The sequence below is a fragment of the Halichoeres trimaculatus genome, unplaced genomic scaffold (genome assembly GCF_033239565.1).
Source record: "Halichoeres trimaculatus isolate MK-OKI-2021-1 unplaced genomic scaffold, fHalTri1.1 fHalTri1_scaffold_22, whole genome shotgun sequence".
Classification (NCBI taxonomy): Eukaryota; Metazoa; Chordata; class Actinopteri; order Labriformes; family Labridae; genus Halichoeres; species Halichoeres trimaculatus.
Window position 1 is genome coordinate 540,001 of NW_027437200.1, and position 22,140 is coordinate 562,140.

The following is a 22,140-nucleotide window of genomic DNA, read 5'->3' on the forward strand; positions in this document are numbered from 1 at the left end:
TACTCCTGTGTTCATATTTCACTGAATGAAAGAAAGTATCCTGCAGAGGCTGGATTTATGGCTGCAGCTACAGCATCTTGGGAACATGAGGGTCCGAGGTTATGTAGGAGTTTGATGTTTTACAGATTTAGAGGATCCATTGGGGAATACTGACAGTCTCTTCAATTACCACAAATTACCAAAAGACTTGATGTCCCCAGATAATCCAGCTCCTGATGGACAAAGAGGGGAAGTTGGCTTTGTCTCTGCACTGAGCTTTCTGCAGAGATGATTCAAAGTATGTGATGCACAGTGGTGCACATGTTGGGATGTGATCATGGTGCCAAAACTTAAGTTTTAGTGCTCCATCAAAGCTGAGCCAGCAGGAATGTGGAAGAGTCATGACTCCACCTCTGAGAATCTCCAGTTACATCATGTATTTTACCATCAAAGCTATGTTATTTTTGTCATTTTCAAGAGGAAAACAGAGAGCATAATACAACACCCCCTCAGGTTAATTTAACCTTTGCTAATTGAGACCAGATTATATCTGTGCACACTTTCAGAATCTTGGTCCAAACCATTGCACTTACAGTTTCCACAGTTGTTTGGTTCATTTCTCAGATCAGAATTGAAATTTTCTAAACTAGTTGTTCAATCTTCTAATCATTGTGTCACTTGTGCTCATCAAAAGAACAGTTTCTGATTTCTTGATGATTCTGTACAATTCTGTGCTGTTTCTTACATTATCAGCTGCTCATGTCATGTTGAACAAAATGGATTATCATGGGTTTCTGTTGGATAGTCTCACCCCCACAACATTAAGTCATTAGGACGTCACATAAGTCTTTACATGAAAAAGGTTGAACATGTTGTCAGAATATGTGAAACACATTTTTTGATTTTTATTTGACTTTTTTTCTAAATCTGTCTTGGGTTAGTGAGCTGCTCCCAGGTTAGTCTTGACTTTCTCTAGTCGAGGAAAATGTGTAAAGTACAAGATCAACCAATGATCAACCAGTTTTCTGGTGCAGGAACATAACCCCAGGTGCTGCTCTCTCTGAGAATTAGTGTTGCTTTTGTTATCAAAAGTTATGACTAAATATCATCGTCCATATATCTTTATTGCGTCTCGGAAACAGGAAGCAACATAAATGGTAGTCATGTGACGAAAACAATAATTTAGCTTATAATGCAATGTTGTTGAGGAATAAAAATGGGAGTAAATGTGGTGTACAAAATAAAAAAACTCTGCCAGAATACCTCTTTATTTTGTTAAACAAAACAAGATGTGCAGAAAAGTTTCATGTTATTTTATCTTGCTATTTGTCTAACAGTTTTTTTCAGTTGCTTTGGTACGTTTCTCTTCCCCTGAAAATCTTAGGGGTGGGTGGCACACCAAAACCAAAAGCCATACTGAAATGCAGGAAGTCTTTATGATGTCATGGTTTAAGGCCTGGTCTAAGACAATGGGAATATGAGAATCAGCTGCTGATATACTCTGGTATCTTATTTCACAGTTAAAGGCAGGGTCTGCAGGAATTTTTGGTACTTAGAATAGAATAGAACAGAAAAAAAAGAATAGAATAGAAAAGAGTAGAACAGTACTTTAGTGTCACTACTTTTATTGTTCCAGCATGTACAATGAAATTTTAAAAGTGTTAGACAGTCAGTGCCATATAAGTAGTTAAAAAAATAAACAAATAAATTAATACATTGCAAACAAACAAACACACTCAGGCTATACATTCAGTCATTGTCATTGCACAATCCTTTGCTGTTAAATATGTGTTTTGTTAAGGATAGTTTTTTTATGGCATTAAGGGTAGTTATTGCTGTTGAATAGAAAAGTCCATTTGTTCTTGATTTGGTTATTCTGTATCATCTGCCGATGGTGACGGTTCAAACATGGGGTGAGAAGTGTCCTTGACAATGTTCTGTGCTCTCCTGAAACAGCGAGCACTGTGCAGGTTATCCAGTGAGGGGAGGGGGATGGTGTTCTTCCTGAGGACCCTCAGGAAGTGCAGTCTCTGCTGGGCATTTTTCAGCACCTTCATGCTGTTCACACTCAAGGTCAGGCTCTCCTCTATGTGAACTCCCAGGAGGCGAAAGTCAGACACCCTCTCCACACACTCCTTGTTGAAAGTGAGTGGTGGGACAACAGTCTTTTCCCTCCTGAAGTCGATCACCAGCTCCTTGGTCTTTGATGTACTGAGGAACAGGTTGTTCTCTCTACATCACTCTGACAGCTGTTCCAACTCGTCTCTGTAGGTAGACTTGTCTGCCCCAAAGATGAGCTCTGTCACCTTAGTGTCATCCGCAAACTTCACTATGATGTTGTTGTGGTGAGCAGGCTGAAGGCCGTCACTCTCACCCTCTGCTTGAGGCCTGATAGGAAACTGTTGATCCATATGCAAGTGGGTTGTGGAATATCCAGATCTGCCAGTCTGTTCACAAGTTTGTGAGGGATGATGGTGTCGAATGCGGAGCTATAATCTACGGCGGGTTGTAGCCACGGCACCCTCTGTGGATCTGTGGCTTTTTGGCAGGAGTGGCGTGATGTGACCCTGGACCAGCTTTTTGAAGCATTTCATCACCATCGGGGTGAGAACGACTAGCAGGTAGTCGTTGAGGCTGGGGATGTGAGGTTTTTGGGCAGGGGAATAATGGTGGAAGACTTCAGGCATGGTGGGACAGTGGACTGGGCCAGGGACTGGTTGAAGACCAGCTGATCGAGATGCCATCGGGTCCAGCAGCCTTCATCAGGTCCACGGCCCCGCAGTGTGCTCCACACCTCCTGCTCTTTGAGGGTGAAGCTGCTGTGGACCATGGGTAGCTGCCTCGAGTGGTTTCATCTCGAAGTGGGCAAAGAAGATGTTCAGCTCCTCTGCCAGGGAGGCCTCAGCTTCAGCAGCTCCCAAGGTGGACCTGTAGTTGGTGAGATGTTGGATTCCCTGCCACACCTGCCTGCTGTTGTTACTTTCCAGATGTTCTTCAAGCCTTCTCCTATAGCCCATCTTGGTGTTTTTGATGCCTCTCTTCAAGCCCAGAAATAAGATTGTGATGCATATGCTGGCAACAGGGGGCCCAGCTAATGTGCCAGGGTGGGCATGGTGGGCATGCCCCCCCCCCCCCCCCCCCCCCCCCCCCCCCCCGCTCGATTGCACCAGTTCCTGGCTGGGGGGAGGGGCAGGCAGACGTTACAGTCTACTCGTGCTTCACACTTTACATCACTACTTCAGGAGCTTTATTTGTTTTTGGTAAAAGGAGCCAACAAACCACATTCAGTTGATGTAATGTTAGCTTATTGGGCTACCTGCAGCAACCACAAAAGGTGCCTTGCTTGGATCACATTAAAGTCTTGATTTTAGTTCTTTCATTATACCCAGCCGCCCCTGCTCTGTATTTTTGATGAAATCAAATCATGATGATAAACTACTCATGCTTTTGTTAGGCTACTGCAGGTAGTCTATTGTATACTTTGCTTGTTGCTTGCTTTTTATACAGAAGTCAAAACATTTACAACATTTATTTATTACAAGGGTAGTGTAATGCATTCCTGACTTTACTGATTCACTTCTGCACTGTCTTTTTAAGGCTTCCTCCACTGCTGCCATGCTACAATGTTGTTTTGAGGCAGTGCAGAGTTCACTTGGATTTCTGTGTTGGAAATCATATATTTAGAAACTTAGTATCCATGTTTTGGACTTTGAATCTGATCCAGAAAGTGTTAAAGTTTCTTATCTTCCTTTTAGAGACCTAACACAATGTAATGCCATAAGTTAAGCAATTCCCTTTTGTGTAATTCTTGTGCATCTCATCCTTGGATTACTTTGACATGTTTACTTCTGGATCTGAGGATGTCATTGTGACATTCTTTGCCTCTGCAGCCTCTGCTTATGAAGTGAAGGATTCACCGCTAATTCATGCCAGTGCCTCTGGTATGTGGGTCTCAAACAGTTCTTGAAACCCTCCCGTTTAGAGCTAATTATCCTGCGAGCTGCACTCTTTCCAAGCTATAGCCATGGCAGGGATGTTGGAACACTGAGGAAACTCGATACATGACATCGCTGATTTACTCCATCTCTGAGCCCTTTGTTTCGTCTACTGCAGAACGAGAATGGAAATGGCGTCCGGATGCAATGTCACAAAAAAATTGTTTTAAAGTCTATGGAAGGATTCAGAAATGATGATTAGAGGCCAAAATAATAGCTTAAGGCTAAGACAGGAGCAAAATGCTGAAACAGAAGCAAAATGCTAAAACTAGAGATAAAGGCAAAAAAACCCAAAGCAAATAAAAAAAGACATTATGGCTAAAACACAGGCTAAAAGCTATTACACAAGCTAAAGAAATAGAAATAGAAAATACTTTATTTATCCCCGAGGGTAAATTAAGGAGTCACAGCAGCATGTAAGAAAACAATAGTAAGAAAGTGTAAAGAAAGTGCAAAAAGGTCCACAAGAAAATAGTTGACGACAGCCTGTCCACCACTCTCCAGCCCAGCAAGTCTCCACCTCCACAGGGTCCAGGACTGAGCCTCCCCAGCAGTCTGTTCAGTCTCTGTCTCCTGGATCCTGTCTGCCCACCGCAGGCGAAGCTCCTCCAATGTGGGGCCGGCGTCTGATGTCATCGGACGCCGACTAAGGCTAAAACTGGGGATAAAAGCAAAGAAAACACAACAAAACAAAATACATAACAGCTACTAAACTACAGTACAAACTGAGAAAGTTTGCTTGTTGTCACGTTTCAAAGTGCAGCTCTACCTAACTGTTGATAGATACCTTACCTCACAAAGCTGTATCTGGTGAACAAAGACAAGTAGAGTAAAAAAGAAGATCTGATCTATATTCATTTCCAAAAACAAATACACACCTTGTTAAGTCATGCCTTCAGCACAGTGTGATTTGGGCCAGAGGGTGGCGCTGCCTTGTTTCCTGTTCAAAAAGCCTGATCTTGGTCTGGAGCTTTTATCCAGAAGCATTGGGTAAAGGACAAAACAATGAAACAGTGTAAGCCAAACTTTTGATGTCTGGAATAGATGGCCACTTTTAGAATTGATGTTTCAGCTTCAGTTTTGTCTCACTTGCATGTCAACCTTTACCCTTTAATGATACAGAGCTGTAGCACCTGGAGTCTGACAGGAGCACAGCAGCAGGCTGTCCACATCACTGATCTAGAAGAGCCTACAAACAAACTCAGATCCTCCCAGAGAGGTGTATGGTCAGTAACTATAACAGGACATTAAGACCATTTGTTAGAATGACACATAGAGAGGGTAACAGGAGCCCTGTGTGTCAGTTTCCCCCTGACAGTCTAAACCTATAGCAGCATGACTAAGAGCTGGTTCAGACCTGATCCAGCTTCAACTGTAAGCTTTATCAAAAAGGAAAGTTTTAAGTCTACACTTAAAGGTTGAGTTTTATAGGTAACCACTGTAGAGACACTAACACTGGAGAGATGTGCTCTCTCCTGCTAGTCCAAAATGCCGTCCTTGAGACCTGTTGGATGTGAGAGTTAAAGGACAGGTCCTGATCCAAAAGAACTCTGAGATTCCTGACAGTGGTACTGGAAGCCAAGCTGATGTCATCAAAGGGGAGGATGTTGCTCAAGAAAGCTTCTCTGAGATCTCAGATTACCAGTCATGACCGTTCCAGTAAAGGAACAAAAACTGGTTCACCCAGAGGAACAGCATCCAGAGGAAGCCATTTAACCTCCTCCTCATCATTTCTCTCCAAACCAAACTGACGTGCCGAAGAGGAGAGCCAGAACTATAAAAACTCGGTTGAGTTCTTCTTGTTCTTGGTGATTGAAATGGACACCACTCTTTATGACTCAAACCCAGCCTTGGATGTTTGTAATTATAGGATATTGAAGATGACATGGCGTCCTGCTGTGCAGGCCGGGTCATCAGAGCTGGAGGAGCATATGTTCCTCAGAGCTGTATAAATCCAGTAAAATCTGAAAGTGAAGAGTTGTGACTGTGCTGAAAGCTTGCCTTGTAGGGTTCTGTAAATTCAAAACATTCAAGCTTCAGAAGTTAAACAAACAAACCAGCAGGAGGCTGAAGTTTGGATGCCTCAGAAACAAACCTAGTAAAAAAGGTCCACATGATGACCCCTAACTGCCCCCAGAGTGTGTTTTCTGCTCTTTCATATCGTAAACATGGATATTCAGAGTGAGCATTAGCAGATTTTCAAACCTCTGCAAATTCATGTGAATTGATCAAAATGCTCTGTTCTAAACATAGTACCAGATCTTTACCAGGCTAGGTGACATTAAGGGCATATTGCAGGTTATTATTTATTTATTTATTTATTTATCATCTGACAATGGCAGTAGAATAAGTGATTGATTGGTTTTATATGTTATTTAACAAAAAAGGCACAAATTCAGAGGAAGAAGTGGCTGTTTTTAGTAAAGCTGTTAAAAACGACACAGCAAAGGGGACCCTTATGCTTTTCAGGTCATGTTTATTGTTTTTCCTTTAAGTTATTATTTAATTTGACCACTCATTAAGATGATTCAGATGTGTTTTGATGTATGGATGCAAAAATGCAAGCTTAATAGGACATCAACTCCACTTTTTCGGACTCGGTGAGTTAGCTCAAGCGCTTGGATTCATTTGTGCAACTGACAAGACGAGACTCTATTTCTGCTTGGGTCACAAAAAATACATTCTGTGGCACCCATCTTTCAGACAAAAACAAGGATTTGTCAGAGATTCAGTCTGAGATTCAACCCGATGGAAAGGTGAGCTGAGCACTGTAGCTAAGTCTTGGTTTTCTGGCTCTAGATCAGTGGATAGACTTAAACTTCAAACTTTATTTATTTATAGGGCACTTTTCATACTTTAAAAGCAACACAAAGTGCCTCACAGAGGCTAAAAACAACATAAGAAAAAGACAAATCCATACACACATTCGCAGACAAACACACATACACACCTACTCCCATACACATTCATACTAATTGTAAAGAGAGGGGAGAGAGAGACATGGCTTAGCACCAAGGACTGAGGTAAGGATTAAGCTACCTTTGGAGGCTATCAACACTGAGGAGGGCCCCCGGCCCACAAGGAGCGCAGCCGGAGACTTCCCTGCCCCGCACAGACCCGAGGCCCCACAACACCATGCAGTGGCCTATAGCCATGCAGGCGAAGCCGTCCCCTCGCTGCAGCCCCAGAAGTGGACCAGGAGCAGCCCCCAGTGCGGAGAGCCCCCACAAGGAAACACTGGAGCCAAAAACCATCATACTAAAACAATAATAAAAATGTAGTAAGATAAAATAACATAAAATGGATAAGTGAAATGACATAGAGAATTAAGAATAAAATGATAAGAGTTTGACTCAAAGAATGAAGAAGATATACAGTAATACAATAAAACAATAAGTAATAAAATAATAAATTAACTTGGTTAAATCAAGTAAAAGCTTGATTAAAAAGGTGAGTTTTAAGCCGCTTTTTAAAAGTATCAACAGACTCTGCAGCCCTGAGATTCTCTGGCAGGCTGTTCCACAATCGGGGGTAATCGGGTGTGTCTTAGTTCTAACTTTTGGTATAGAATAGAATAGAATAGAATAGAAAATACTTTATTTATCCCCGAGGGGAAATTCAGGAGTCACCGCAGCATTTAAGAAAACAAAAGTAAGAAAGAGTATAGAAAGTGCAAAAATGTCCATAAGAAATTAGATGACGACATCCCGTCCACCACTCGTCCACCACTCTCCAGTCCAGCCAGTCTCCACCTCCACAGGGTCCAGAACTGAGCCTCCCCAGCAGTCTGTTCAGTCTCTGTCTCCTGGATCCTGTCTGCTCACAGCAGGCGAAGCTCCTCAGATGTGTCGCGGCGTCCGATGTCAGCTCCGTCAGCCACGTCCGTAAACAGCATGATGCCGCTGGATTAGCACAGCTAGCTCATCCATCCCCCGGGGCTAGATCCCATGTTCCCAACAACGATGGATGGAAGGACAGGTCCACGTCGTCACCTCCCAGCTCACATCCGAGAACCAGCAAGTCGTCCTCACCTCCTTCTCCTCAGCTCGAGGGAAATCATCAAGCCCTACACTAGTTAGCATTTACATGCTACAGGCTGCTAACAGCTAATTTCGCATGTAAACAATGCAGCCATGGTTACATGTAGGATCTCCAGACAAACACAGGAGAAAAGTAGTAAAAAATACCGCCGAAGCCACACAAAGGTATGGTTGGTTATGGTATGGTTAAAAGGCCAGTGCCAGAGGACCTCAGGGTCTGCGAGGGCTGATACGGTAAAAACAGGTCAGATAAATAAGAAGGCCCAAGGCCGTTTAGACTTATAAACTACTAAAAGAACCTTAAAATCGATCCTGAAACGCACAGGGAGCCAATGCAGTGATTTTAAGACTGGAGTAATATGTTCCCGCCCTCTGGTCCTCGTCAGCACTCGTGCGGCTGAATTCTGTAATAATTGGAGGTTGGAAATTGCCTTTTTGGGAAGACCAGAGAGCAGGGCATTACAATAATCTAAACAAGAAGAGATAAAAGCATGCATTAACACCTCAGTGCTGGCCTGAGAGAAAAACGGACTCACTGTTGGCACATCAGACTTCTGATAGACCTCTCTGTCTTTCTCTCTATGGGCTTTATCACAATGGCTCTTACATGTACTTCTCATTTTTGAAGTTAGTGTATCTGATTTCAAACTCTAAATATGTTGATGTGAACACAGCATTAGGCTACATATCACTAGCTGACAGTGCTCACTCACTGGGACCCCTGCTTCGTTCTCCTCTGGTTCTCCTCACACCACAACTCCACTGCTCTCCTACAGCCTTTATCCCTCCTACTCTTGACCTGTTCCTGGTCTCCATCTTTTCTAACAGGCTCATAATTATAACCCTGAGGACCATCATATGGATAGAATACAGATTTTCTTCCTCTTCATTGATAGGAGTGACAGTCTGATCCATGTTTACTCATGTTAAACAGCGGCAGAAGCAGCAGGACTCCCCTCTGTGACTTCACATTTAAATGACAGTTTTTAATGAGGAAGTGAAATAAATGTATTGAAATGTCTCATCTGCATAGCAGTGAAAGTTTATGGAGTTTGCATGTTCTCCCCGTGCATGTGTGGGTTCTCTCTGGGTACTCCGGCTTCCTCCCACAGTCCAAAAACATGCTCATCAGGTTAATTGGTCACTCTAAATTGTCCCTGGGTGTGAGTGTGTGAGTGAATGGTTGTCTGTCTCTGTGTCAGCCCTGTGATTGACTGGCAACCAGTCCAGGGTGTACCCCGCCTCTCGCCCAATGACAGCTGGGATAGGCTCCAGCCACCCACGACCCTGAACAGGATAAGCGGTGTAGAAAATGGATGAATGGATGGAAGAATGGAAAAGTTTCAGCTGTGTAAGAGCAGCAATGATCTGCTCCATTTCTCTCCATTTTTGGACATTTTGGTCTAAATTACACTTTGTATCCTCATTGTAACTTTTACAAGCAGCTGGTTGTCATCCATGTTTGTGTTGGTACGGGAGCACACTTCTGCAGCCAGAGCACCATTTGCCTGCGCTGACACGTAGTTTGGTGAGCTGTCTGAAAAATGTGGGGCAGATTTATCCACTTTATAACCAGTTATCAGACAGACAGACAGACAGACAGACAGACAGACACAGACACACACACACACACACACACACACACACACACACACACACACACACACACACACACACACACACACACACACACACACACACAGTTACACACACACTCTGCATGCTGACAACAACCAGACGTCTCAGGGAGGTAAGACAGTGCAGATAAATGAATGTGTGTGTGTCTCTACACAAGCTGTTGCATACATCTCCTTAATGTGACTGTAAAGGCATGCAGGGGTTGAGTTGGAGCTGGTTTATGTCTCTGAATTTCCTCTCACTTCTGTCAAATCTCTCTTTGAGTCTGCGTCTCATTCCAACTTGGCCGGAGTTTTTCTCTGAATCACCTTTCAGCATCACTTGATCGGACGTTTCGCTTTGGAGCTCTAAGACTCCCAGGTTGAGTTTGTGTCATAATGTGTTTTAGGGACTCAGAATTTATCAAGATAGTCGGTGACTTTGACTGTGTATCACTTTGGATGACGCGCCTCTAACTTCTAGTGTTGAAACACATTTTGGTGCACATATCCCAGAATATTTGACTCTTTCGTTGGTGGTGGGTACAATTTTGTCTGTTGTTTTTTCTTTATTGTGCCTATTGGGTAAAGATTTCTACAGTGGCTGACAAGGGCCAAAGCACAGCAAGAAGGCATTAACATAAAATGCATCCAATGAAAATGAAACTTTGGTCAAAAACACACTCAACCAGAAAACAACTGCCATCATAGAAAAAGCTACAAATTCAGGCTTAAACTTAGATGCAGCTGCTAGCTGCCTGTCACAGCAGTTCTCTCGTTGTTTTTTTTGTTTGTCTGTTTTTTTCCTTTCATCTGATCCTTTTTGTTCTCTTTGGATTTGGAGCCCCTTATTTCTTGGCTATTAACATCAAACTGGTTGTGTTTGCAGTGGTGATTTTTCTATTTTTGCTTCTGTGTTTGTTCAGAGATCTTACATGTAACCATGATTGCATTGTTGACATGCATGAGGCCATTTTCAATACCAAATACGCTGTCTGTGGACTTCTGAACTTCTGGAGCATTGACTTGAGGGAGTTCAAACTTCTGAAGACGGGGGACCGCAGTACCGACGTTCTTCGATTGGAACAGCAGCGTACTTCAGACGTCACTTCCTAGACTTCTGTGTTTACCACCGGGGATTATCCCTTTAATGTTGTATTTTATGTGTCTTTAACACTTAAAAAGAAGACTGTAAAACACATCCCTGCCTCTGTTTTTTTTCATTTTTAAAACATTAACATGTATTTATTGAATGTATACGTTGCTAGGCGCCACCCTGTTGGTTGTGGCTGCCTGTTGTGGCTGCCTGTTGCGGCAGCCACCTCTTCTTTGTTTGTTTCATGTGATTTTTTTTTTTTTAATCGCTTTATCATCATCTTTGTATTTGGAGTGGATCATTACTTTGTATGGCTCATTTGTTGGTCATGGACACCAAACTGGTTTTGTCTTCAATGATATTTTTACTACTTTTCTCCTGTGTTTGTCTGGAGATCCTTCATGTAACCATGGCTGCATTGTTTACACATGAAATCAGCTGTAAGGGCCTTGTAGTATGTCAATGCTAACTGGTACAAGGCCTGATGTTTCCCCACAAGGTGAGGTGAAGAAAGTGAGGATGACGTGCTGGTTTTCAGGTGTTAGCTAAGAAGTGACGACTTCGACCTGTCCTTCCATTCATCGTTATTGGGAACGTAAGATCTATCTCCAATAAGATGGACAAGCTAGCCATGATAACCCAGCAACAGAGGGAATACCAGAAGGCAGAGTAGCATCATGCTATTCACAAACATGGCTAACGGAGCTAACATCAGACACCAACGCCACATTGGAAGAGCTTCACCTGCTGTGAGCAGACAGGATCCAGGAGACAGAGACTGAACAGACTGCTGACAACAGAAGCTCAGTCCTGGACCCTGTGGAGGTGGAGGCTAACTGGACAAGCTGTCAGCATCTATTGTCTTATGGACCTTTTTGCACTTTCTATTCTATTCTATTCTATTCTATTCTATTCTATTCTATTCTATTCTATTCTATTCTATTCTATTCTATGTAGATACATCTTTCTGGAGCCAACATATAAAAGCCAGTGGCCGTAAAAAAGGTTGCTGTGATTGTCACTAGCCAAATGAATTAATCGCAACATCAGAACTTCACATTCTTAAAATGAGACATAAAATGGATAAGGTTTTGACAGCTGTTGCTGTGGTGTACAGAAAAGCAGGAGAGGAGGCTGCCTAGCTGGTGAATCTGCCAGAGGAGAGCCCAGATGCAGAGGAGATTGAGGAGCAGGCGTGCTATATTAGCATATCTCTTGTCCATTGCACGCTTGTTTAACCCTTTTGGTTTTTGTCAACCTGTCCACCCATTGGTATTAGCACTAACACTTCTGACATTTTTCTCAGTACACCTAGATAAAAGCTACAGCAATTTGGTATTGTATAGATACATATTCTGGTTTCACACAGGTGGTGTTTCATTAATATGGGCTTGATATGGATAAACACTTCACTATATAAATGCCTTTAGATTGATAATTTTCTCAAAGGTGTTGTATTAGGTTTACAAAATGAAATGGCCCATGCAGGTTTGACTCTTGTTATAGTCCCTTAAAGTGATACTCCGGGATGGAACAAGTTGGGTCCTATCACAAGGTTCAGGGCAGAAATGACCCCTACAGCAGTGTTTTTGTGCAGCAGAAGCCCAGAGCGCTCGCACCAAACAACCTCCCTGCTCCTCTGCCGGTTTTTACTCTGCACTCAGACAGGGCCTTATTTTACCTGACCAAAAACACAAAGAAACGGACTCCCACCGAAAAACTCTATCAGTCTGCATTCACATTTCACTTTGCTTGCATCCATGCTCTCATAATCACTCATCTATACGTTGTTATTGCATAATTCGTCCTGGCAGACTACCTGCGTTAGTTTATATCTGGCATGCCGCGCGTGCGGACTGATACACTAAGCGGCGAGCGCCTCGTAGCCAGCTGTGGCTCTGCAGCGGAGGTAGCGCCGTTTTATGACACGATGAGAACTAGAGCCTTATTTAGCGGTGTTTTTGTGTAAAAGTAACGCACTGAAAATTCTCTAAATAAAGCGTGAATGCAGACCGATATCAGATTTTTTTGGTGGGAGTCCGTTTGTTTGTGTTTTTGGTCAAGTAAAATAAGGCCCCGTCTGAGTGCAGAGGAAACCGGCAGAGGAGCAGAGAGGGGAGTTTGGTGTGAGCGCCCTGGGCTTCTGCTGCACAAAAATCACTGCTCTAGGGGTAATTTCTGCCCTAAACCTTGTGATAGGACCCAACTTGTTTCATCCCGGAGTATCACTTTGATATAGTAAATAAATTAGTTAAATTCTTTGTCCATACTTGCTCTTTGTTTTCTTGGTATGGAACACCCAAGTATTTTTACTGTGACGAGCCAATTAAAATTAGGAGCATAATGCATCACCACATTGATGCAATACTTAAGTGGTGCTGCAAATAGTATAGTTATTATTAATGCTGTTATTGTTGTAGTTATCAAATAAAACAGACTCAAACACAAAAAGGAAATTCAGTGTTCAGTGTTTGCAGCTAGTAAAAGTTAGTTTGTTCATTATTCTGTTATTATGCCTGTTTTCACAAACACGACCAAATTCCCCTGCAAAGATATGTGGTGGTCAATGCCAACAGGCCCAACCATGCTTTTTTTTTTCTTTTTTTTTCTGGAGCCGACTTGTAGACAGCCTTTGGGCTGTCCAGGGACAACTCCAAGTTGCCTATGCAGATGCTACCATGTGAATAAATTCACGGATGGGGATGTGACATAGAGGTGCCAGTCACCCTCTGCAGGCTTGCCTGTGGAGCCTCTTACAGGCTTACGGCTGACGTCTTTTCCATGGCCTTGGCCACAGTCTACAGAATTGTACCACTGAATCATTTTTGTAGAAATGCAGCAGTTACTTTCAGAGTAAATTGCCTTGGTTGATTGGAACAGTATTTCTTTAAAATGTATGTAGCAGGATGATGTGTCTCATCTATGCTCCATCATGAGCTGCATTGTTGGAGTCACTGCCAGCTGATGACCTCACGGTGGCACTCTATAAAAGGGAGTGGTGGCAGCCTCCTCTCCCTCTTGCACTGGCTGTTCCCGTCACTTCCGGGTCCCTTTGTTCCTCTACTGTTGCTGTTACCGGCGCAGGTATGTTAGCGGTGGCTGCTAGTAATGCTCAATTGTCATTTAGTCTTGCTCATTTGCCTGATTCGGCTTGTTTCTAGACACTGCTTCCTGCTCTCGAGACTGGCATTAGTAGAGATCGCCATCATACTGCACCTTTTAAGACGCACTCATCTTGTTTCTCTCTCTTCCTCATGGGTGGTCTCCCACGTTGCCTTATGTATAGCTAATGACAAGCCTGTGTTTCTTTCTCTGCTCCTCCAGAATTACTAGAAGTGAATTCTTTATTTGTAACAGGGGCCGTGTGGACCTGGTATTTTGCTGGGGGGTTCCAGCGGCGATAAAACTAACGTCCACAGTGCCACCTGTAGTGGCAGTGAGGCTGGATGCAACAACCATGGGTGGACAGATTCAGTGCTGTCCCTGGAGTACTGCATCCATGGCCCCATACCACTGCCGGGTGGCAGCTGTCACACTCCCAGCCTCTACCCCTTTGCTTGTGGGTGGGTCCCTGAGCTCCCAAAAGCAGGATGTTGATCACAATTCTGAAACTAGTTATTCCATGATTTTACAGTTTCAAATTTCAAGATTGTTGTGTTTTGCTGTCTGTCATAATTGGCATGGTCCCCTAAAGCAAACCCGTGCCACTACTATTTTTATCCTATTTGAGTCTTTTAAAGAAATTCAAGGACTCTCACATGGTGTAATACAAAGTTGAAAATGAGTAGTCACCTTGTATCTGTCTTTTAAATTGTTCCATTTTTTTCTTGCTGTTATATCCAGAAGTGCTCCAGGCCTGTGGGGGCGCTCTGTTGTACAGCTCGTGAGAGCGATGGACAGAGAAAGCATTTCTGAATATGATGCGCGTTTCTTATTATGTACATAGTTTCAGCTGTTGCAGTGTGTTTGGCCTTTGTTGGCCACTGTAGATTTTTCTATAGAGCTGTCAATCATTTTGTCACAAAGCAAATCCAAAACACGAGCACTCAGAGATATATCAGCATCAGGATGTTCTTTTTGACCTGTACTGCACTCAGTCACTAGTGTTCTAGAGTAAAGTGTGACTGTGCTAACTGGAGACCTTCAGCTAAACATGGCAGTGATTTTGGGCTGACAGCTATTGAATGTATTTGTGTCTCGGCCTCAGTTAACTAGGTCTGACTGTAAACCAGTCAATTTAACCAATCAAACTCTGAATTCAGCTTTTTCTTTGTAGAGCTGATAAAAACAGTTGTGGAGCCGAGGTTCTGACCAAATATGACACTCAGGACTCAACATGGAGAGAAAATAATCAAAAAAAGTTCAAATGATGATAAACAGATTTCATGTTCACAGTCAAACAACAATATATTAATCTATCAAGTCAAAAACATCAGACAGAGACTGTCTTCTATCCACCCTCTGATCTGTAATGAAGCTTGGAGTTGTTTACCATCCATCAAAGTGATCTTATTTAGGGAAAAATTGGGGCTTCATTCCGCCTTCTTGAAAAACCAAACACAAAGAGTAAAAGGGTCTTAAAAGTGTTTAATTCTAATATATGATAATGTTTTTCTGGTCTGCATCCTTTGAAACATACCTGACTGACAGCTTGTGGTTTCATAATCCATAAACAGTTTCAAGCTCTGGCGTTTGCTCAGCAAACAGTGATTACATAACTATTCTTTATGGTTTAACCTCACAGAGTACAGAAAGTGATAACAAGTCCCAGAACGCTTGTTGTTTACAGAGTGCTATCTGCTTGAGGTGGACTGCAGCGCCACCTTTTGGCTCAGAGTCACAAGCACAGCCATGCAGATGCAACTCTTAACAAGTTTGTGTCGAAAATGGAGAACAGATCATCTTTTTAACTCTACTTTCTTTGTTCAAGACAATTTTTACCACAACGCCATGAGATAAGCCTGTGTTTAAGCCTGTGTTTAAGCCTTTAGCTCATGTTTTCGCCTCAAGACTATGTTTCAGCCTTTATCTTGTGTTTTAGGCTTTAGCTCATTCCTTAACATTTATTATGTGTACTAGCATTTAGCTTAATTTTAAGCTTTTAGCTTATGCTATGGTCCCTGCTTTATCAGTTATCCTGTGAATAAGCCTTTAGCTCATGTTTTAGCCTTAAGCCCTTGTTTTGCCTTTGGCCTGTTTTTTTTTTTCTTTTTCTTTTTTTTTTCTTTTACGCCTTTAGCCTATGTTTTTAGCTTGTAACCTGCATTTTGGCCCTTAGCTAATGTTTTAGCCTCTGGCTCATGTTTTACCTTCAGTTTGTGTTTCAGCCTTTAGTCTGTGTTTTGGCCTTTAATCTGTTTTAACCTTAAGCTTGTGTTTTAGTCCTTAGGTCATGCTCTATCTCTCTCCTGTTTATCTTTCTTCTGCTCTTCTGTCCTTTTTCTGTCTGACAGTTAGGCTCCAGTGTCCACCATTACTACAAAATTAATCACAGAAATCGTTTTCAGCAGAGAAAAACACAGATCTCTCTTCTCTCTACTAAACTTCATCAGCTGGTGTTGTGTTGTCATAGAGACCTAGACGTGCTGTAAATTAATCTGGTTCAGCTTGACCCAATCAGAAAGCTAAGAAGTAGCATTTAGGAATAATCTTTATTGGTGCTGATAATCTTATTTTAAAAATGTGGATTACTATCAGGCATATATCAAGAAGAGAAACTTTTTCAACATCAAGTTAGAAACACCCCACAAGAACTTAAAGATGTGAGAATGGCACAGAGTGTGATCCTCGGAAAAAAAAAAAAAAAAAAAAAAAAATGTTTTTATTGAGTGTGTGTGTGTGTGTGTGTGTGTGTGTGTGTGTGTGTGCGTGCGTGCGTGCGTGCGTGCGTGCGTGCGTGTGTGCGTGCGTGCGTGCGTGTGTGCTGTTTTGGATCTTGGCCAGAATTTTGGACTTAATCTGATGAAAGATTTTAGTTGAGACTTTTGTCAAGATTTAAAACATGTCAGGCCTATTTTAACCAAAAGGGGCGCCAAAATCCACCCATCCAACAAGTTCCTTACAGGAGCTTTAAAAGTGTTGAAACAAACAAAAAGACTTTTTAGACATTGAATTAAAGTGATTTTATTTTATTCAGTGTAATGGAGGAATCAGAGAAACCTTTTCTCAAACAGAGCTTTGAGAGCAAACGGCTGCTCGATCTGCATGTGTTTCTGTCCCTCTGTTTTGATTTTGTTCGTCTTTGTTCTCTGTTTGTACTCTCATCTGATCATCAACACAAGACGTGAATGCAGCTTCACCAGGCGGACAAGAGAGACAAGATTGTCCAAATTCTTGACGTGAGGAGAAAACAAAGACTGCAAGAGATATGAGCCTCTCTCTTTCTCTCTCCTTCACCTCAACTTAGCATTTTAAGTCCTTCTCCCTTTCCCTGACTCTTCTTCCCTCCAAAGGCACTGCTTCTCAAAATCTTTTTATAGTATCAGTACAAAGAAGCAAAAGGTTTCACCGTAACGTCCAAACGTGAAATCCACAGTTTCAGTTTTTCCATGAAGGAAATCCTCCACAGAGTCTGAGTGGTTTTAAGTCCATTCAAAGTAAAAAACACAGAATCTGTCTCTAAAAATCACCACAGGTCATCATCATATTTCCCTCTCATATGTACAGGTCCCTCATGGCAAGCTTAAAAAAGTTATATTCCACATTTTTTGCTTTGGTTTGATTATCTCTCCTCTTCAGCTCTTCCTCACATCTTGGATGCAGAAGATTGAGTTTTTATTGAGTTTACATTCTTTCGTCTAGAATCCAAATCAGGGGGCCCGCCTGTTTCCCCATAAGGAGGCACTGATGTGCCACATACGCTGAGATTTGTGTGTGAATTTGGGATACAGGCAAAGCAGGTGACTGGATTAATGGGCCGCTCTCGTTTTACAAAAAAAAAAAAAAAACCTTCATCATGTGTCCTCAAAAGGTAATTTCCTTCCCTTCAGAAAGTTAATATCCTCACATTTGTTTTGGAGTGATTGCACATGAATCTCTGCTTAACCTTAAGCCAATCCTCTCCATCCTTCCATGTGTCCATCCAAGGCAACCAAGGATGCAAAACCCAGCATCTCTCTCCAAATGTGCCTTTATTTCCAAACTAAAGACATTAAAAAATCTCCAGCTCAATCTGTTATCCACCTGTACTGTCTCTTTCTGTTTGAGCCGTCTTCTCAGAGATCCAGGCGAAAGGCTCCAAAGTAGCTGGAGGAGTCGTCAGCGTTAACCATAGTCGGAGAGGAGACAGAGACAAAGAGCTCGTCACCTGCCCTCAGCTCAAACAGTCCTCCTTGGTAGACGGAGTGGAGGGCGTACTCTGCATCTGGAGCCCAGCACTTTGTTCCCACGCCCTTTAGGAGCTGCAGGGACAGAAGCCAAAGTCAGAAAGATCCCATGCACCTAAACCAATCAGGATAAGTCCGTTTTAATAGGGGTGGGGTACCTGTATGGGGCTCGGGTAGGAGGTTTTCTTGTAGACACACTGCACCAGCTGGTGGCTGACGCTGCGCTGGTCTCCTTCACTGGCTGCAGGAGACGGATAACGGAAATACACCTGGACAGAAAAAATGGCTTTAAGACAAAAAACTTCACCTGAACATGACAGCACTAAAGATGATGTAAGCTCACCTGAGAGTACAGGTAGTACCGCCCATTCTGGGGCACACGCAGCTTCCCATTGGTCAGTGTCATGTTGTGCAGGTGAGCCCCAAAGCTTTGATTGGCCCACGAGCGGACCACATGACGACAGGACTGGTGGAGCCCTGGCGTGTTATTTGGGTTAGGAGTTAACCCTGCAGGTGAGATACAAACAGCATTTAGAAAGCAGCTGGGGCCTCAAATACTGAGGTGCACATAGAAGGCTGGCCAATCAGATGGAAGGTGGGGTTTGGGGAGTAGAGAGACAGCAGCTGTAGTCATACTGCACAGAAAGGAACACTAATAAGTATACAGAGAAGTGCTCACGTGTGCTTGTGTTCACATAAATGAGATCACAGTTTATCAGAAAACTTAGCGCAGGGAAATGGATGATGAAAACTGATGAGAAACACAGGCTGGATGTGTGAGCCTCACCCTCTTTTTCCCTTCTCTCTGCATGTACACACACACACACACACACACACACATACACACACACACACACACACACACACACACACACACACACACACACACACACACACACACACACACACACACACACACACACACACACACACACACACACACACACAGAGCATTGCTGTTCTTTGTCAGCTCAATGGAAATAACATCCCTCTGCCTTTGCCAGATTGTCAACACTCCTCAGTTTGCACGCCACTCTGCGATGAAACAACACAAAAAGCTGGACAACACCAACTCACACAGTTACACACAGAGTTAAACATTCCACATTTAACACACACTCTTGACTCTCTAAATGCCTCTACTGGTGGACGTATCTCCCTGATTCAGCAAGCGCTGGTGGCATGCAGGAAGTGATGTCGAGCATGAGAACAATTGCTCAGACACAATGAGGCTGAGTCCTTTAAAGTGCAGCCTCAGGATTTATTCGAAGGATCAGGGTTGGATCCAAACAGGATAAGCATAAAGACCTCTGATGGTTAAATCTGCCTGGGCTCATCCTAATAGTACCTCAGAGGGATCTGTGTCTCTGCTGAAGAGGAGCGGGCTCGGATAGATCTTCCTCTCCTCCTCAAATCAAAGACAAACCCCCTTTTAGAGGCTGCTGTTTCCTCTCTTCATGTTTCTTGTGATCTTTGAGCCCAGTAAAAGTCTCAGCCTCACCTTGAGTGCCAGAGTCTCTGAGGGTCAAGTGGGCGGACGGCCTCTGGGCCACTGAGGTCACAAACTTTGACCCTGAGCTGTTGAAACTGCGAGGCATCGTCCTCGCTTCTGAGGAGAGGAGAAGAAATATTGAGTCAATACTGTGTTTTTGTGCGCACGTGTGTGTGTGTGCGCGCACATGTGTGTGTGTGTGTGTGTGTGTGTGTGTGTGTGTGTGTGTGTGTGTGTGTGTGTGTGTGTGTGTGTGTGTGTGTGTGTGTGTGCATGCATGTACTTCTCTATGTGTGTGTAAGGTGGGTACTGACCGATAAAGGTCTGTTTGGAGATGATGTTCTCAGTCACCTGAAAGGAAACAGACAACAGATTGATCAGTAGGAAGTTAATGGCTGTGACTGGGGATCAAAGTTTATTCACTTTTATGAGCTCGAGAACAATCACTGCTCGTCTGTTGTTTTGTTTGTTGAAATGGGAGCAATGCCAGAATTGAGAGTGTGTAACATTGTGTGTGCACTATCAAAAGGTTGTAATAAAACCTCCTGACACCTCACATAACAAACACAACTCTTCAATCTTCACACTAACACATTGAGAGGGTATTTCAGTTTCTGTTTGGACTTGGAGTGCACCGATCACAAACAACCAATAAAGTGTCCTGAGTTCTAGGTCTCAGATAACAAAGCAAAAAAGGCTGGCTGTCAGACCGTCCTGGAGGTATATAAGATCAGTTTCATATGTAAGGATGGGCCGATCTCTGATCACCAATCACCAATCCCCGAAAAATTAAGGAAATCAGCACCAATCGATCAGTGCATGTCTAGTTTGGACTCATGCTGGACAGAAATGTGAAATGTGATGTTCCCGAAACGAACCAATAAAACAGAGTCAAATTTCAAAGTTCTTTATTTGTCCACCATTTCATCAGAATAACTTCAAGTAATTTAAAGAGTTTTGAGATTTAAGAGAAGAAAGTTGTCCAGTCCCATTTTTATCAGATCAGACATGTGAGGTCATAGGTCAAAGCACAAATTGAAAATAATGGTTGAAGTATATTCCATGAATTGGATGTTTTCTGAAAATTTTGGCTCGCCTTCAAAATTCCTCTTAGTGACAAATGAAAAGTCTGTGATCTTTTTTTGAACTGTAAGACTGTCATTTTTCGAGCAGCAGTAAGTTAGCTCTAAACAGAAACAATTAAGGCCAAACAGTCAAAGTGAAGAGTTTGTTTCTGAAGTTTGTGGACATGCCCAGACATCACTCAAAGAAACTGTTCACTCTCCCCTCCTCTCTTCTCCTTTCTCCTTTTCGTGTCCCCTCTACCCTCTCCTCTCCTCTCCTCTCCTCTCCTCTCCTCTCCTCTCCTCTCCTCTCCTCTCCTCTCCTCTCCTCTGCTCTGCTCTCCTCTCCTCTCCTCTACCCTCTTTTCTCCCCTCTCCTATTCTCTGTCCTTTCCTCTTTCCTCCCCTCTACTCTTCTTCCCCCTTTCCTCTCCCCTCCCATCCCCTCTCCCCTCTCCTCTTCTCTCTCTTCTCCCCTCCCGTACCCTCTCCCTTCCCGTACCCTCTTCCCTTCCGCGTCCTCTTCCCTCTCCTCTCCCCTCTCTTCTCCTTTTTCCTCTCCTCTTTCCTCTCCTCTCTCCTTTCCTACCCCCTCTGCTTTTGCCTGTCTCTGCCTCATTTCTCTCCCTCTCTGTCATCCCTCACTTGCAGTAGAGCAGCGTCTGTTTCATCCTCCCCTCATGTGGACATGACCCCTCTGCAGAGATATCTACAGTTTGCTCACACACAGATGTGTTTTCTCATTCTCACACACTCTGTCACCCTCTTTCTTTAATACTCACACACACTCTCTCTGATGCTAATGCTTTCTGCACCTTGTTTCAATCTTTCTCACCTTGTGAATCAAACCAACGTCGCTCTTTTCATTTCATCCCGTCATTCTGTCCCAACCTTTCATCTTACCTCTTAACTCAGTCATCCCTTTAAGCTTTTGTTCCTCCCCTCTCTCTGACCTTTCACCTTCCTCCCTCTTTTTCAACATTTACATTATGTCTGTTCCTTTTTCCATTTTAACCTCTCCCTGCCTCGAGGTCGCTCATTTAATCACCTGTTTCTAGTCATGTGGCGTGTCTAACATGCTCTTACTCAAGGCGTGGGGGCCCCTGTGGAATAAATTTCCCTAATTAATTTGCTGAAATGCTTCAAAACCCTGAATATGATAAATCTCTCTCCTGTTTTTAATGGTCATCCTGCTCTCACCGCCTTGTTGCTTTTGGCATGGGGCCTGCTCCTGCAACCAGCTCTCAACCCAACCTGCAAATTACACATGATCGCTCTGGGCTTTGGTGTGTGTGTGTGTGTGTGTATGTGAGAGAGAGAGAGAGAGAGAGAGAGTGAGAGAGAGAGAGAGAGAGAGAGAGAGAGAGTGTGCATGAGTGTGTGTGCATGTAAGCAACAGGGCCCCCGACTTCTGTATAACCCAACACAGAACAGTGTAGAGCGTGGACCGGACCATGCTCGCTTGGCATAGCATATCTGAGCCTCACGCTTCTTGAGTTCCGGAGCAGGAAACACACACACACACACACACAC

The 22,140-nt window shown here is 43.3% G+C and overlaps 1 protein-coding gene across 1 annotated transcript in view; it reads right to left on the reverse strand.

The window, feature by feature from the left end:
* Window positions 1-16,858: 16,858 nt before the first annotated feature.
* Window positions 16,859-22,140, reverse strand: part of tnfsf10l (TNF superfamily member 10, like) — an 81,587-nt gene continuing 76,305 nt past the window's right edge. The window contains exons 3-7 of the mRNA XM_074661924.1: window positions 19,858-19,894; window positions 19,553-19,660; window positions 18,395-18,558; window positions 18,210-18,320; window positions 16,859-18,126 (exon numbers count right to left, since the gene is read on the reverse strand). Coding sequence (XP_074518025.1) covers window positions 17,941-18,126; window positions 18,210-18,320; window positions 18,395-18,558; window positions 19,553-19,660; window positions 19,858-19,894 — 606 coding nt within the window. The 3' untranslated portion in view covers window positions 16,859-17,940. The remainder of the gene's footprint in view (window positions 18,127-18,209; window positions 18,321-18,394; window positions 18,559-19,552; window positions 19,661-19,857; window positions 19,895-22,140) is intronic.